At 35.1% G+C, this 19,471-nt stretch overlaps 1 protein-coding gene across 1 annotated transcript in view; it reads right to left on the reverse strand.

Annotated features, from left to right (window-relative positions):
* LOC150095550 (ribosome production factor 1) overlaps positions 1–19,471 on the reverse strand; it is a 77,789-nt gene that overhangs the window by 40,564 nt on the left and 17,754 nt on the right. The window contains exon 3 of the mRNA XM_090410164.1: positions 4,976–5,056. Coding sequence (XP_090266290.1) covers positions 4,976–5,056 — 81 coding nt within the window. The remainder of the gene's footprint in view (positions 1–4,975; positions 5,057–19,471) is intronic.

Genomic DNA, 19,471 nt, shown 5'->3' on the forward strand with positions numbered 1-19,471 from the left:
GGTGCACCACGAGAAGGTGAGGATTGGACATTAGGTCAGAAGCCCTGGTCGGTTCTCCGCATTCCTTTAAAGGCTATGTGGAGGTCTCCTCTCAGTTATACAGCTTTGACCCTTATTAGATCCTGAAACGTTAATGGCTGACTTCGAGAAAGCAACTATCAATGCTTTTTCTAACATATTTACATCAACAACTATAACAGGTTGTTTATGTCATATGGCACAAAATTTTTATCGCAAAATTGTTGCCGTTGGTTTGAAGTTATGATATCAAACATGCTGAATTCAACCCGAATATTAAATGCTTCACAGCATTAGCATTTCTTCCAATTAGTGATGTTACTAATGGATTTGTTTAATTGACAATCCACAGCAAAAAGTTAATTATTTATGCAGCATCTCTTTTAATTTGCACAATTTTTAAATGATTTCATTATGTTATGTATCACTGACATTCACCTTAATAAAGATTTGCCTTTTTAATGATTTTATAATACCCTTTATCATCCATTGTTATTTACAAAAATTAATGCAAAATGTCTTACGGTGTAAATGTTTATGGCGAATTTTCCTAGAACTGTTCAAATATGGAAGCATAAAAATTTTATAGTGGATACACAGCTTGATTCAGAATGATTTAATGCAAGCATACCAGAAAAGAGACTAAGAAAAACTGCCAAAGAGAAACTTAAGGATGAACAAGCTGGGTTCAGGTTAAATAAGAGTTGGTAAGATCAAATTTTTACTTTAAGACAAATAGTAAGAAACCATGGGAATATAACACAGTTCAGTGTTAAGTTTATTTCTGTTTTTTTTTTTTTTTGGGGGGGGGGAGGGGGTAGAAAAAATGTTCAAACACTGCAATTATATAGTGGACATTATACAAAACTATACCTACACTTCAGTTGTAACTCAGCAATCAGAATAGTCAGATGGTTTGATCTAAAATCAGATGTATGTGAAGGGCAGTTATTAACTGTACTATTATCATCCAATAGAAGTCCATGACTTATGGTAAGGAGCCAGTCAAATTAATATGGAATAAGAGAAAACTTAGTGAAAACTCAGTATACAAGATGGTATTCAAAGCTATTCTTTGATGTATTTGAGAATTGGGGTTAGAAATCAAATAGTTATTCAAGACCAGAGCCCATAGAACATGCAAAGAGAGTTAATCTACAGTATGACCACTAACCAGAAATATAGATGGAAGGCAAGTTAGCAAACTAAGTTTGATGATAGGAAAGAGATCGGAGGAAGACTAACATTTAGGTCAACTGGCACATTAGTAGTGCCCTAAAGGAATGAAATATAAGATCTGACAATCTTGGAGACCTTACAAATAACAGATTAATTTTGAAAGAAAGTGATTTTTAGTGGAACCTGTGGCATTTTAAATTAAATAATAAAGAAATACATAAAAACCACAGTGATATCTTTAATTAGTAAAAGGACAGGTATTTCGTACTAAAATTAATAATACATCTTCAGTGTCTGTTACAGTAATAGGAATGGAATACAAGCAAAACGTTCGGTGGATCACCTATTAAAATACAATTGTTGCCGTGTGCTAGGAAATAATAGAAAATTATAAATTAATCTATTAAGATAAATGGTATTTTACATAAGATAAAAGTCTCCCAGATCTTTGAGAGGTGGTTTGATGGTCATTCCAGGAATCTCAGAACCTATAGATAGAATTCTGAAAAAGTATCATTTGATTCCAACATATATTCCTATCAGCAAAATTTCTTCTTTATTACTTTCTACAAAGGATAAACTGTCTTCTCTATCTTTGGCTGGCGTTTACCAAATACCTTGCGAATGCGATGTCTCTTATTTTGGACAAACTGGCCGTTCTTTGAAAAAAAGAATAAAAGAACATCAATATTATATTGAATATAACAAACCTCTGAAGTCTGGTCTGGCGCAGCACAGTATTGACTCTGTTCTCCTCCGTAGATGCAGATTCAAATATGAATGCTTAATTAAAGAAAGTTGTGAAACTATCTTACACCGACTGAATTTAAATAGAAATGACTGCCTTTCTCTCTCAAAGATCTGGGAGACTTTTATCTTATGTAAAAAATCATTTACATTAATAGATTAATTTGTTATTTTCTATTATTTCTTAGCACGCGTCAACAATTGTATTTTAATAGGTGATCCACTGAGCGTTTTGCTTGTATTCCATTCCTATTACTGTGACAGACACTGAAGATGTACTATTAATTTTAGTATGAAATATCTGTCCTTTTTACTAATTAAAGATATCACTGCGGTTTTTACGTGTTTCTTTATTATTTAATTTGAAACTGTTAATAAGAAGCCAACACAACTTTAAATTAACTATGTAGTGGAATCATAGTGTCCTGTACATTCCTAGATGATAATTATACATCAGGATATTGAATACATGTATATCATATCAATTATTGTGTGTGTGCATCCACATGCATGCACACATTTTAAATTAATAATTCTTTGCTTTTGGAATTTTACATTTGCACTTCAGGTAGTGCAGTGTAGTATAAGTAATATTTTTAAAGAATCTTCCTCTCACTATAATGAATAGGGGAAAAAGTGAGAAAAGAAGTCAGGTCTCTCATCTACTTGCTGCAAAAGCACCAGTGCCCTAATGACATCACTAAAAATGCAAGATAGTAAACAGATGGGGACCATATATTGCATTTCAATAGTGACTGTACATATTTTTAGTAATATAAATATGAAAATCAACTTCTTGAAAGGAAGAAAGGGTCAAGAACAAAGTAAAGAAATTGTGCAAATCATTAGAAAGGTTACAGAAAATAAACTCATTCTTGCTGGAGATCTGAACTGCAGAGTAAGAAATACATCTTATACTTACAGAAATAATTTAAAAAAACTTACACAGTGATTTAACAGCAAAGATAGAAGTCAGTGAGTTAGATTTCTTCCCTAGATAGAATTCAGAATAAAGATAGGAATAAATTCCACATGGAGAAAACATAAATATCATCATCTTCCTTATACCCTCTTTTACCTTGCGGTGTCGAGGGTCCATTGATCATTGGACCTTACTCTGTTTACAGGATAAGGTGGTCAGCCTTATGCCCCGGTGTATCCTATGGCCTGTAGTGTTGAGTTCTCAAGGCCAGTTTGCCTGCTTTGTGGGATGAAAAACCCCAGAATAAACTGGGGAAAAAACCCTGCTGTCCATGCCCAAGACTGGCTAACTTGGTTATGGCTGAGGAAGATCCTTCAGCTCCTCACGTCACCGACGGGAATCGAACCTAGGACACTCCTTCCCCAGGCATATGGTTGCGAAGCGCATAGCCACTAGGCTAACCGTGCGGACCACGAAAACATAAATAACAAGAGAAAAATCTTATTGATTACAAATATCTGCAAAATAATTTGAAAAAGACATTAATTCTACTTCAGCATTTAAAACACATAAGTGATTCTTACATATTTTAAATGCTGAATTCAGAATGCAAGAATCATATCTCAGATATTAAACAATTCATGCTGGAACCACATATTGTACATGTTAAACACCAGTGCTATCAACATCTATGCAACTGCTGACATGTCTAAATGAATCATGTCATTAAATACAATGACCAGATAAATATGTTCCATTCCATTGCTATTTATTAAGCCACATACACATATATAGACAATGTTTATTTTTGGTTATTTATTTTTTTGCAATCCCAGATGATTTGTGGTTACAGATTAAAGGCTCATATGTAATTCACTCCATCCTATAGTAATTTATTATACCATGTACATCCAAAAATACTCTCAATTACTGGGTATTATTTTTCTATATTATTATTACTGACACCTCCGTAATAGTCCAAGGACTCATCGAGGGAGGGCACCTATACTCTAAAACTCTGTCGATATTGAATCTCTATTTTTATAAAAAAATCATTAATGTGCAAATGCTCATCTCTAAATAAGAATCATGTCGAAAGTGAAATATCTTTATATGCAAACTTTTGTTTACTTATGCTTAGAAGGATGAAAACAAAAGTAATTTCTTTTCAAGTATAGCTTACTTCCCAGGGGAGGGGGGGGGGAGGTTAACATTACTTATTCTCATCAATTCCTCATAGGGCCTTGATCATTGTTCTCCACTGAACTCTGTTCATTGTTTCTTTCTTGATCTAATTCCAAGACTTTCCCAGCTGTATCATCTCTGCTTCAATTTCTCTCCTCCAGGGGAACATTACAGTTATCTCTTATTCAGCATATTGTAAAACACTGGTGACAGACCATTTTGCTAAAACTTATATTTAAAAAAAAAAAAAAAAAAAAACTTCTCCCATGAAGATTACTCTCAATATTTTTAAGAGCCTAGTTCTCACTTGATGAGACTTCACCACAATACATGACAATTATATGCCTGAGAAAGAGTATGCTGTGCGCATTATGGTAGAATACCCACCTGCTACACAGGCAGTCCAGGTTCAATTCCAAGCCAATGCAATTTTTAATAAGCTCCTTGGTAGCATAATCAGAAGAAATAGTAGATTGTGTCCTTTGACTGCAACAAGCCTAGGTTCAATTTTTGTTGCGATGACAGTAATCTTTAAATGGGATATTTTTCAACTGTAGGTGAATTAACAATCTCAGAGAGGTAGCAAGATTATTTCTTCTGGAAACTTGGGTTTTTCATCCCGAATACAAACAAATTAGTCACGAGAACACACAATTTAAAAAAAAAAAAAAAAAAAAAACCTAATGGTGTTCTGTGTAGCTGATGGATTAAGTGATGGAGACAGTTGTAGAGTAGAGTTCCTTCCCTTGATGAGTCTTTGGACTCCTTGAAAGTGTCACATAATAATCTACTGCATTTATTTCCTTACTCAACAGAATGAAGCAAAATAACATTTCACAAAAATTAGCAAAATTTTTATTAGGTAGAAAATGAAAATTCATATCACTCAAATTAAATATCATTATAAAATATCTGACTACATACCTCTTCATCTTCTGGATCTACCATAGTTTCATCTGGTTCTCTTGTATTTTCCAATGTTTTAGGAACTGGTTTTGGTGGAGCCTAAGGAAAGTTAAAATAAGTTTCTATTATTGTAATTTCCTCTTTCCACCAACAGATATTAATCCATGTATGGGGGGGGGAGACATGGGTATGAACCTACAAATTAGCTGATTTCCACCACATAGAAACAGACATATAAAAATATTTTGGGAAAATTTGGAGAAAAGAGCAAAGCTAATAATAATGGCAAATATCTGTTGGATTTCTGCTCAGGACATGGACTTGTTATTACTAACACCATGTTGCAACATAAAAATGTGCACAAATTCACATGGAGAGAAGAGGCTAGGAATAAGAAAAGTCTCATTGACTATGTTATTGTTGATAGTGATGTTTTCTCCCTGGTGCAGGACACCAGAGTGTACAGAGAATTGGAAATTGGAAGCGATCACTATTTAGTCTTGAGCAGGATAAAATTGAATTTCATATTGAAAAGAATAACATGTAAGAAAGTTTTAAAGCGAATAAAAGTTGAGCAGCTCTCAGATGTGAACTGTAGACTAAAATACAGAAAGATTATTGAAAAGAAAATGAAAGAGTTTGAGAACAGGAATCAAACCTTGGAGATTCAGTGGCAAACTCTGAAGAAAACATTGATTGATTCTGCCAGAGAGGCATGTGGTGAGGTTGTGTGCAAGGATAAAAAAAATCAGAACTCCCTGGTGGACACAGGAAGTTAAAGAGGCAGTGAAGGAAAAGAAGAAAGCATATCAAAAGTTCCTGGCAAATAAGTCAGCTTTTACTCTTACAGAATACAGACAAATGTAAGAAAGCTAAGCAGTGTGTAAAACTAGCTAAACAAAAGTCGTGGGAGGACTTTGGCAAGAACATAGAAAATAAATATCAAGAAGGTGGCAAAATATTCTGGAGGTTGTTGAAGAAGCTTAGGAATGGAGGAAAGAGTGCTGTAAAAGGAGTTAGAGATGATAAAGGTGACATGAAAACAGGAGAAAAAGATATCCTTGAAGTATGGAGTAATTACTTTGAAAAACTGCTAAATGAAACAAGCAGTGATGACAGCACAGTGATAAAAAACACTGACCAGGCATGCAGTCAGGAATACATATCCATACTTGAAGTAGAAAAAGCCATCAAAGGCTTGAAATGTGGAAAGGCAGCAGGAGTAGATGATATTCAACCAGAAATGCTGAAGTATGGTGGTATAAAAGTCTTACAGTGGCTGCACTGCATAGTTCAGAAAACCTGGACTGAGGGACAAATTCCCGATGATTGGGGTAGAGCTCTCATAGTACCCATATATAAAAAGGGAAATAAAACTGAATGTGAGAATTACAGAGGTATTTCCCTACTGAGTGTTCCTAGCAAGATCTATGCAAGTATACTTGAGAAACAGTTGAGAAGAATTGTGGAAGAAAAGCTTGGTGAAGAACAAGCTGGATTCAGGCCAAATAGCGGCTGTCAGGATCAGATCTTCACTTTACGACAAATAGTTGAGAAAGCATGGGAATATAACAAAGATCTGTATTTAAGTTTTGTCGATTTGGAAAAGGCATATGACAAGGTGCCAAGAGAGAAGCTATTCAATACGCTGCAGTTATATGGTGTCAATGGGGCATTATATCAAGCAATACTTAGTCTTTATTTGAGTTGTAAGTCAGCAGTTAGAATTGAAGGAAGTACAGGAAGATGGTTTAATGTTAAATCTGGTGTGAGACAAGGATGTACATTATCCCCTCTGTTATTCATTATCTATATGATCACATTATGAAGGAAAGTGGTATTAAACCTGATATCAAAATTGGAGATGTTAATGTCAGCTCTTTGCTTTATGCGGATGATGTTATACTTCTAAATAAATCTGCTACAAGTCTGCAAGATTCTCTGACTAAATTGAATAGCTGTTGTAATAGATATGGTATGAAGGTCAGCAATAAAAAGACAAAGACAATGAAAATAGGCAGAATCATTGAAAATGTCAACTGTGTTGTGAATGGAGAACCTATGGAACAAGTAAAACATTTCAGTTACTTAGGCACGCTTTTTATTGAAGATGGTAAATTAAATATAGAAATAGACAACAGAATCAACAAAGCTGGTATGGTGGGAAGTCAATTAAATAAATTCATATGGAATAAGAGAGAAATTAGTTGGAACACTAAATTAGCTGTATACAAGACAGTGTTCAAACCAGTTTTAACTTATGGATCTGAGAGCTGGGTCAGAAGTAAAACACTTGACCAAAGACTAGAGACCGCAGATATGAGAGTCCTGAGAAAGATTAGAGGCGTGAACAGATGGCATCAATGGCAATATCATATTAAAAATGAGGATATTAGGAAAGAACTTGACATTGTCAGCATCCAGGAATGCGTTAGCAGAGCTAATCTGAGGTGGTATGGTCACTTAAATAGAATGGGAGAGGAAAGATTAGCAAAACAAGTGTTCTCTGCCAGGTTGGCAGGAAAACGACCCAGAGGAAGACCAAGATATAGGTGGATTGATACGGTACAAAGTGCCTTAGGCGATAGAAATATAAAATCTGATAATGTCGGAGTCTTGACAAGTAACAGACTGATTTGGAGGAAAATTGTAGATAGGAAGTTAATAATGATGTAAATTTTTCATGTAGTACTGTCATATCCTGTACACCCCTTGAGGGTACATGGCAGGAATTTGATGATGATGATGAGAAACAGAATTAACTATAAAAAGTTTTCGAAGCTGGTCTGGGTAGTGGCCCTTCTCATAATGCTTAGCATTATACACATTCAAAAGTGGAGAGTGCTTTGCATTATGGGATACTAAGGCAATTGACGTGAAGTCATTAGCCTCTATATATACGAGTAGCCCAGCTGTGAAGGCACACACACACACACGCAAACTTTGTTTGCTTACACTTGGGATAAAGGATTAAATCAAGAATATTCTTGGCATCTATAATTTATTGCATAATCATTCTTGCCTCATAGTCCATATGACATAATCAAGAAAACTGGTTCTGGAAATTCACTAGTCCTGATGTATTATTATAGAATTTATTATTTAATTCTTACCAACCTCATTTTCATCACATTATAATGAAATCTGATTCCAATTAAACATTCAACTGTTGCTCCTGCTTATGCAGTGAGTAAATAAAAGTTCATGTGAAACTTAATAAAACAATCAACTAAAATTTCGATAAATATTTCCAAAATGCATTCTTAAATCTTGAAAATAAATAAATAATCTAATCTAAGCTGAGGAGAGGATGACGTGAATAGCAAGTTACATTAAAATTCCACATATAGAGCCTGACAACTGCCATGTGGAGAAAATAAATCTGGCTTATCTAACAGAAGAGTGATGAGCTATCCACAAGTTTATTTCTACTGATGGAAATTCTTAATAGTATTTAAAATTAGGAAATATATTATGCACCTTTTGAAAAAAATTCTGCATCAAATTAACTGCAACTAATGACTATTTAGATTATACATATGCAACATTAATATAAAGTGAAATTCCAAACCAAAATATGGGATAAGATAATTTCTTCAGATTACGTAATCAACCCACCACTTATCAGAATTCGATTTTATTTAATAATGAAAAACTAGGATGGTCAGAAACCAAAAACTGCAAAGAACTGCCTTAAGTTGTAATGCTCACAAGATTTTGCAAACACACATTCTGTTTATTCTATTAGAAATATAATACGATACCTATGACTAGTAACTGTTTCTGTAGTTGCTATAGGGCCTGATTAATAGCATTATATAGTGATGGCAATAAATTTTAGTTTAAAGCAAACATACAGAAAATATATTTATAAAATATATCATGCAACAAAAACTGAACACTTATTTTAAATTTTTTATCATGCATTATTTTTTTAATTTTTCCACATAAATATACAGTAAAACCCTGTTTTTACATTCCTGCAATTTGTTTTCCTGCCATTTACATCATTTTCCGTTAGTCCCGTCTTAAGGCCTATTCTTAAGATATATTGTTTTCCCGCCATTAACAACTTGATGTGAATGTTATTTCCCGTGATTTGCGTTTTTTTCTCGGGTGGCGATACTAATTTTCGAATCGATTTCTGCGGAAATCTGTGCATTTCTGCTCCCAGATGGCGTTGCTTTCGGCTGTAGTTTCGTTTCCGCCATCACGGTGACTTGCACGCTTGCAACAGTAATGTAGTGATACGATAGCGATACCGTGATTTTTCAATCACAGTACGAATTGATATTGCAGAATTTCTGCTACATAATTTAGCGTGTGAAAGTTGCTTTCAAGTTGCTGTGGTGGATTGTCCATGTTACATGGAGAAAAAAAGGGAGAAAAGGTATTTCAGTAGAAGAAAAGATGACAATTCTGCGACGTGTAGATTGGCATGCCAGAACATGTGTGCATTTAGCAAAAGATCTTGGACTCTCGGTGTCCACTTTGAACACGATAGTAAAAAAACAGGTCAAGCATTGAACTCGATGCAAAGCAATGTGGCGTCAAAAAAAAAAAAAAAGCAAAAACAATCACCAATTAAAGATTTTTTTAAATAGATAAATGTAAGTAATTGTAAATTCATTTATTTTCAGTTATTAAATTTTGCAATCAAGTATGTAGATTCACATACCAGCAGTAAGTCATCCTTTAGCCTTTTTTTTAATGTTTTTTTAACATTTCCTGCTATTTACACTTTTTTCCATCAGTCCCCTGAAAAGTGTAAAAAAGGGGTTTTACTGTATTTGTAATTTCAGATAATATTTCAAAGGAATATATTTAGAGAACATTAATTAGAAATATCATAAGACTTTATATTAATCTTTTACTGAAGCATGAATAAAGAAAGTCTCTGTGTGACATTTTTACAACTGATAAGCTACTTGTAGTGAGCAGATTAATTTCAGATCCAACTGTTCTAGTAACCTGTAATATAACACAGTTCCTTTTGGATGCATATATTGCTATTCAGGGTCACTACCCAGAACCTTTATTGAAGCATTACTTGCCTAGTATGATTTACTTTGTAGCCAACCAAAAAAAAATTTTCACAACTATATCTAATTCAGAGTAATAATTAATAGTGATACAGAATTTTCTGTACTGTATTCAAAAATTCTTCGTGGGGGAGGGGGGGGGGGGTACAGGATAATTATGATAGTACTGCATGAAAATGTACCATTACTAACTCCTGATCAGCAATTTCCCTACAAATGAATCGATTTATTTATTTATTCATATGGGGATTCTCCAACATCCCTTTGAGTGAGTGGGAGGGGGAGGGTTGAGCCACATAATGAGGGGTTAGATATATATTTTTGACTCTAAATCCATGTGTGTCCACAGAGCTGGTTTGCCTGTTCTGAGGGATGAGTTTCTGGGTGAAAAAACCCTCTGCCTCCATATGAGATCGGCTAACTCACCTTTAGTCAAAAAAGATCGGATAAAGGTTCCACGTCATTGATGGGAATTGAGCCCAAATCCTTCTGACCAAAGGGCTTCATCTATACTGACTGAGCTACAGAGGATTAAATTAATCTATTATCTGTCAAGACACGAATATCATTAGATCTTAAATGTACGTCTTTTAACTGGATTTATTCAGAACATCATCTACATAAAGCAAAGATTAACAGTGTCAATTTTGATATCAGATTTAATACCACTTTCCGTCATATGATCCATATATATATAATGAATAACAGTGGAGATAACATGCACCCTTGTTACACACCTGATTTAACATCAAACTATCTTCTCTGACTAAACTTAATCACATAGTGCTGTCATAGCAATCTGAACGCCCCATGGGGGATACATATCAGGAAATTGATGATGATGAACATCTTCCTGCACCTCCTTCGATTCTAACTGCTGACATACAGTTTAAATAGAGACAATGTAATGCTCAATATAATGTAGCATTTTGAAGACTTTTCCTCTTTGCACTTTGCGATATGCCTTTTTCAGATCAACAAATCTTATATACAAATTATTATTATTACGGGCAACTCCAAGGAGTCGACAGACTCATCGAGGGAGGCCCTAACATCATGCCAAGAACAACTATTTGACATTCACACAGTATCTATCATACCTCACCTTGAACTCATTCACAGTCATGGCATCCACAACAGACTCGGGCAACTTATTCCACTCATTCACCACTCTCCAAGTAAAAAACATAGCTCTAACACCCTTGCCCAGCTTCCATGTATGGCCTCTAGTCTTCCCACCACCAGTCCTATTCTAAAAGTATCTTCTGAATTAATTTTATAGAAACCTTTCAGTAATTTGTATGTCTCAATCATATCACCCCTTTTCTGCCTATCAACCAATTTCTGCAACCCACAAATCTTCAACCTGTTCTCATAAGGTTCATTCCATAGACCTGCTATCATCTTGGTCACTTGTCTCTGGATCCTCTCCACCTCCTCCCCTGGCACCCATATCTGGGCACAGTAGTCTAGATGGGGTCTTATCAAGGCTCAATACAGAGGAACAATAACCTGTTTGTCTCTGCTTGTTCAGCAACCAAGTGATTTGATGAGCTGATTTAGCCACTTTTGCGATGAGCCCCCTAAACTTCAACTCCCTATCCACCAACATTTCCAAATCCCTGGCTTTGTTAATCTCCTGGAGTACGGTTTCACCAATGTGATATACTGCTGCTAATCTTTTCACCCCAAAATGCATAACCTTACACTTTGCCACGTGAAATTGACATCCATTCTCCTTAGCCCAGCCCTCCAAACTATCCAAATCATCCTGCAAAATTTTGACATCCTGTGCACTCACTATTGCTTTACTCAACTTTGCATCATCAGCAAAAAAAAAAAATCCTTGTTATATTCCCACGATTTCTCAACTATTTGTATTAAAGTGGAAATCTGATACTGACAACCTCCATTTGTCCTGAATCCAGCTTTTTCTTCACGAAGCTTCCTGTACACTTGAACATTTCTTGTATACTTACTTGCATAAATCTCACCAAATCACAACCTAACCTAACCATTGTAAAACTCTAAATTTGACCAGAAATGCTCAAATATAAATCTACTACAGCTACCTTTCCACATTTCAGGTTTTTGATGACTTTTTCTACTTCAAATAGGAATATGTATCATTTACTGCATTCATGTTGGGTTTCTACCACTGTGCTGACACTGCTTGTTTCATTATTTAGCAGTCTTTCTAAGTACAGTAAAACCCCGTTTTTACGTTCCCGCTATTTACGTTTTCCTGCCATTTACGTCATTTTCTGTTGGTCCCTTCTTAAGGCCTATTCTCACGATGTATTGTTTTCCTGCCATTAACAACTTGACGTGGATGTTATTTCTCGGTGGCAATACCGATTTTCGAAATCGATTTCAGCGGAAATCTGCGCATTTCTGTTCTCAGGTGGCGTTGCTTTCGGCTGTAGTTTCATTTCTGCCATCACGGTGACTTGCGCGCCTGCAGCAGTAACGTAGTGATGAGCGATACCATGATTTTTCAATCACAGTACAAATTGATATTGCAGATTTTCTGCAACGTAATTTAGCATGTGATAGTTGCTTTGCGGTGGTGGATTATCCATGTTGGTAACAAAAAGAAAAAAGACAGAAAATGTATTTCAGTAGAAGAAATGATGACAATTCTGCGACGTGTAAATTGGCATGCCAGAACACGTGTGCATTTAGCATAAGATTTTGGACTCTCCATGTCCACTTTGAACACGATAGTAAAAAAACAGGTCAAGCATTGAACTCAATGCAAAGCAATCTGGCACTAAATCAAAAAAAAAAAAAAAAAAAAAACCGAAAAGCAAAAACAATAAAAGATTTTTTTAAATAGATAAATGTAAGTACATTGTAAATTCATTTATTTTCAGTTATTAAATTTTGTAATCTAGTATGTAGACTCACATACCAGCAGTAAGTCATCTTTTAGCCTTTTTTTAATGTTTTTTTTAAATTTCCTGCTATTTACACTTTTTTCCATCAGTCTCCTGAAAAGTGTAAAAAAGGGGTTTTACTGTAATTACTCCAGACATCTAATATTTTTTATCATCAGTGTTCATGTCACCTTTTTCATCTCTGATTTCATTTACAATACTTTTTTAATAATGTCCAGAATATTTTGCTGATATTTATTTCCTATGTTCTTATCAAAGTCTACCCACAACTTTTGTTTAGCTAGTTCTTCAAAGTACTTTTGTTTCTTACATTTCTATCTGTATTCTCTAAGAGTACAAACTTATTTACTTGCCAGGTTTAATATGCTTTCTTCTTTTCCTTGAATGCCTCTTTAAATTCCTGATTTCACCATGGAGCTCTGATTTTTCTATCCATACAGACAACCTCACCATATGCCTCTCTGGCATCAATCAATGTTTTCTTCAGGGTTTGCCATTGAATCTTCAAGGTTCAGTTCTTGTTTTCAAACTCTTTCCATTTTTGATATCAGATATCTTTATTTTTAATTGATGTTTGTGTATCTACAGTTCACTTCTGAAAGCTGCTTAACTTTGATTTGTTTAAAACTTTCTTAAACACTCTTCTTTTCAATATGAAATTCAATTTTATCCTGCTCAACAATAAATAGTGATTATTTCTTATTTCAAATTCGCTGTACACTCTTGTGTCCTGAAGCAGAAGAAAACATCATCATCAATGATATTTTTCTTATTTTTTGCATCTTCTCTCCATGGGAATTTGTGCACATTTTTATGCTAGAACATGGTATTAATAATAACTAGCCCATGTCCAGAACAGAAATCCAGAAGGTATTTACTATTAGCTTTGTTCTTTTCTCAAAATCTTCCCAAAACATTTCTATATGTCTGGTCATCATTTCCTACTCTGCTATTTAGATCTCCAAGGACCAGCTTTTCTGTTTTCATTGCATCCACTGCCTTCTCCAATGCCTCAAAAAATTCTTCCACTTCTCTCTTGGTAGAACTTTCTGTGGGACCATAAGACTGTCTGGTTCCCCCATTCAGATATTTGCCCACATCACTCTACTTAATGTTGCCCGCCATTCAAGATTATCCTCATTAGTGTTGAATACTATACCTACTCCCTCTTTTCCCTAATTGTTATTGCCTGAATGTAACATTTTGTATTTGTTGCTTACAAAGATCTCACCTGTTTTTGTCTTCTTTGTTTCAGTCATGCCTATAATGTTAACCTGGTACTTATCCAATTCTTCTGCTAGTTCCATCTCTTTTCCACTGATGCTTCTTTCGTTGATAGTATCAATCTTGAACTCTGCTGATGTTGAGTTGGGATGTGTTACAGGATTTGTTCCTGTAGCTGACTTTGTGCTGTCTGCTCTGGTTCTCTGACAAAAATAATGGGTCCTTGTTTAAGTGTGCAATGCCCTTGTGGGAATGAAATTCTGTCATATAAGCTAATAAGAATACAGTTTGGTCGGCTAAATCCCAAATTGCCAGCCCATCCTCATCCATTCAGTATTTGGGTGGATACCTAACAGGATGAACCATGAAAAAGATGAGGATTGGGCATTAGGTTAGAAATCCCAGTAGGTTCTCCACATTCCTTAAAAGGTTATGTCGAGGAGGAGACCTCCACATAACCTTTGAAGGAATGCTTTTAATGGGATGCTTAAGGGTCAAAGCTGTATAGCTTTGACCCTTAAGCATCCTATTAAGAAACAATGAAGTTGAAAGTTGAAATAATAAAGAATAACATGAAAAGAAATCATTGAGAAACATGACTACTTCATTGATTTAACATATCTTCACAGGTCTAGTTCTCATTGATGAGACCCTAATAAAGGTGGAAACCAGTTATTATTAGGACAATTTATTGTTAAATTATCTGCATCCATATATTATTATTACGGGCGACTCCAGGGAGTCCTTAGATTCATCGAGGGAGGCCCTAAACATCATGTCCACTATATGACATTCTCACAGCATCTAACATACCTTGCCTTGAACTCACTCACCATCATTGCACCCACAACAGACTCAGGCAGCTTATTCCACTCATTTACCACTCTAAAAGTAAAGAACCCAGCTCTAACACTCCTGCTAACCACACTTTTGCCCAGCTTCCATAGGTGTCCCCTAGTTCTCCAAACACCAGTCCTGATCTCAAAAATATCCTCAGAATTAATCCTATAGAAACCCTTTAGCAATTTGAATGTCTCAATTATATCTCCCCTTTTCCACCTATCAACTAATTTCTGCAACCCACAAATCTTCAACCTGTTCTCATATGGGTCATTCCATAGACCTGCTATCATCTTAGTCACTCGGCTCTGGATCCTCTCCACCTCCTCCCCATCAAGAAGGAACTAGGTGACCAAATCTGGGCACAGTAGTCGAGATGAGGTCTTATTAAGGCTCGGTACAGAGGTACAATAACTTGCTTGTCTCTGCTCGTCAAGGTATTTTTCAACAACCAAGTGAGTTGATGAGCTGATTTAGCTACTTTTGCAATGTGCCCCCTAAACTTCATCTCCCTATCCACCAACACTCCCAAGTCCCTGGCCTCATCAATCTCCTGAAGTACAGTTCCACCAATGTGGTATACTGCTGCTAATCTTTTCACCCCAAAATGCATAACCTTACATTTTGTCACATTAAGCTGACATCCATTCTCCTAAGCCCAGAACTCCAATCGATCCAAGTCGTCCTTCAAGATTTTGACATCTTCTGCATTCACTATTGCCCTACCCAACTTTGCATCATCAGTGAACAAATGAATTGTTCCTCTTAGATCCTTCCCTATATCATTAATGAACAAATTAAACAGCAGTGGTCCAAGAACAGAACCATGCAACACACCACTAGTCACAGGCTGTCTTTTGGACTCTACTCCAGAATAAACTACTCTTTGATATCTCTCCATGAACCACCCACCTATCCATCTCACCAACCCTATATCCATTCCCATATGTTGTAATTTACGGATTAGAATTCCAAGTGGTATCCTGTCAAATACCTTTGCCAGGTCCAACAGTATCACTGTAAACCCATTTCCCTTATCCAGTTCAGCTCACTGTGTTATAAAACTTGAGCAAGTTACTGAGGCATGATCTACCCTTCACAAAGCCATGCTGTCCCCCATACAGTATCTCATTTTCTTCAATCCATTCCTGTATTTTTCCCTTGGCTACTTTCTCCAAGACTTTGACGACTCCTGATATGCTGATCGATCGGTAATTTGCAACCGTAGTCTTGGATCCTCCTTTATGCAGTGGAACTATTTTCCCCTCTTTCCGCACCTTCGGGACTAAACCAGACCCGAGACTCAGATTAAACAACATGGTCAAGGGCACTGATAATTCTTTAGCCACTTCACGCAAGACCTGTGCCAGTATACCATCCAATCCCACAGATGTATTCACATTAAGTTTCTGTAATACAGTGTTTCCCAAACTTATGAATGTAAAGGCTCCCTTTGCAAAAATTAAAATATTTTACGGCCCCTATCAAACAAAAATCGTAACACAGACATATATTATTATAATATTTATTGTATTTATATTCAATTCAATTTATATTCAAGATTTTGCATTTGTAAGCTTTTTTGTGATTCTTATCAATATCATTGAAATGAAACTCTTATATGAATATGCATATATTTACTAATATTCATTAAGCGGCGAAATACGCAGGAAGAAAAATTTGTGAACCAACACCAATGTGTGACTTTTTCCATTAAAATATAAAAAAATAACAAAACATAAATAACAAATAATACAAATTAAATACGCTACTTTTAAGATAAAAAAAACTACTTAGTCTTAAAACATTTTAAATTTGTTTTCATTATTTCACGGCCCCCTAGACAAAACTTATGGCCCACAGTTTGGGAAGCGCCGCTGTAATAGACTATTCACCTCCACTTCATTCATCACAATTCCAGCATAAACTAATGGTTCCTTCATTTTTTCAATGTCACCACCTGTTTTACTTGTTTTACTTTCGGACCTAGGGTCCGAAAGTAAAACAAGTAGGGGTTAAATGGATGAATAACACCATTATGCTTGAGCTGCAAAAAAAGAAACAACTGTGGAGGGAATTTAAAGAAAGAGGTGACCTGCAGGCACACAAACAGTATAAAGTGCAGGCCAGAAGGGTAACGAGTGTGGTAAAAAAAGCAAAAGCAGATTATGAAAGGAAACTAGCTATACAAGCTAAAGAGAATCCCAAACAGTTCTTTCAATATGCTGCAAGCAAGAAAAAAACTATACACAGCAAAATGATTTTAAGGAATGACAATGGTAAGGAGGTCACTGAATCAGTCGATATAGTGGAATTATTGAGCGAGCACTTTGCAAAAGTATATCATCCAGGTGGTGACATTGAAAAAATGAAGGAACCATTAGTTTATGCTGGAATTGTGATGAATGAAGTGGAGGTGAATAGTCTATTACAGCGGCTAAATCAGCCATAACCTCTTGTAAATGCTCCTTGACCACTTCCCATGCTCTATCGACATCCAGCCCTTGCAGTTGTACATGCCATGGCATTGATCCAAGCACTCTCCTAAGCTTGTCATACTTGCCAGCATGGTAATTCCACATATACCCTGTCTTAATTGAAAATTCCACACATTTAGCCACCTCCCAGGTCAAGACCTTATGATCACTCTCACCAATAGGTGGCAACATATACAAGTTATATGTTGCAATATATACAAGTAGCCTAGTCATGAAGATATTACAGTGCAAACTTTGTTTGCCTACACTTAAAGAATTAAAACAAGAATTTCTTGGCTAATATAATTTACTGTAATAAAATGTTGGAAGTTTTTTTTTTTTTTTTTGCACTTGGTTAGACTATAATAAATTTAGTTTAATCCTTTATCCAAGCGTAAGCAAACAAAATTTGCACCTGAAGTATCTTCAGGACTGAGGCAACTCATGGTAAAGGTGGACCAAGCTCTCATCATTACTTGTCTTAGTATCTCCCACAATGCAAAGCACATCTCATTGCAGACATGTATAATGCTATGCATTAAGAGAAGGGCCACTACCCAGACCGGTTTCAACCTTTATTGAGGTCTCGTCAGTGGGAGTCAGATCCAGAGGTAGTGATACTAAGGTGGAAGCAATGGAGAGGTCATATTTACCTATACAAGTTGCCAAAAGGTGTCTCACCTTATTATTAAATTACTCTGGATTTAGAGAAAGATGTTGGAAGTTTTTTTTTTTTTTTTTTTTTTTTTTTTTGCACTTGGTTAGACTATAATAAAGACAAGTGGTGATGAGAACTTGGTCCACCTTTACCACGAGTTGCCTCAGTCCTGAAGATACTTCAGGTGCAAATTTTGTTTGCTTACACTTGGATAAAGGATTAAACTAAATTTATTACTGTAATAAAATATTCCTGTGGCCCTTACAAGTTTGCAATAGTCAGTCAACTCTATTAGTTTCGACTGTCCAGTTGACAATTTCAATTTTTACATGGTCTGAAATGAGATAATCACAGAAATCCAGTTGGTAAAATTCGGATAAATGACATCAAGTAATTATGAACAATGCTGAATATAAAAAATCAAAATGACACTGATTTATGTTCTGTTGATAAACAGTGCATGAGGTAAGAAGTCACATTTATGCAGTAATCACTACTTATACAAAACAAGACTAACATTCTTGACAGAAGATAAATGAATGGAAATATTTGACAATATAAAAACTAATATGTACAAAAACTCAACTGGGGCATAAATAAGATTAAGATTTAAAAAAAAAATAAAAAATAAAAAACTGCATAGAGTAATACAAAGTTATTAGAAAAGCAAAGAAATATGATTCTTAGCACTCACAATATTTCTTCATAGTATAAAAAAAACAGAAAAATTAAATAAATGTATTAAGTTAATGGATACCTACCTTTACTAATAATGAAATCAATATTAACCTTGATAGAAACTAATCAAAGTGTAAGAGAATGATGCAGTCTGTCTTCAAATTATAAAAATAAAACAATGTCTCCCTCTCCATTAACCAGAAGAAATATTATCAATAATATGACAAGATTATATTACAAGATAATGAAGATGACCTATAAAAATCAGTTTATGAATTAAATAAGCCAACATTACAATGTAAAAATTTCATGAAAACAAAAATCTTGGCTTTCAAGGCAGAGATCATAAATATAGACCAAAAGAGGGAAGGAGAGAGAGACCACTTACAAGATGGAAAGCCCAGTAAAGATGGTACAACCAATAGATCAAAAAATTGTCACAGAAGATAAAATAACAGAATAGATGACACAGTCTAATTACACTGAATGAGGAAAAAAAAAAAAAAAAGACGAGAAACCCTACTTAAATTTTATAAACTAGTAGCCACTACCCTTACTTTATTATATGGTAGAGAAATATGGACCGTTAAAAAGAAAGTCAAAGTAGAATACAAGCAGCAGAAATGAGATTATTTTTAGAACAAAGACTGCACAAAATCAGACAGTTTTTCATTTAAAGTATAAATAGTTTAAAT

The sequence above is a fragment of the Typopeltis vanoorti genome, chromosome 20 (genome assembly GCF_054136105.1).
Source record: "Typopeltis vanoorti isolate ZY-2024b chromosome 20, IOZ_Tvanoo_1.0, whole genome shotgun sequence".
Classification (NCBI taxonomy): domain Eukaryota; kingdom Metazoa; phylum Arthropoda; class Arachnida; order Uropygi; family Thelyphonidae; genus Typopeltis; species Typopeltis vanoorti.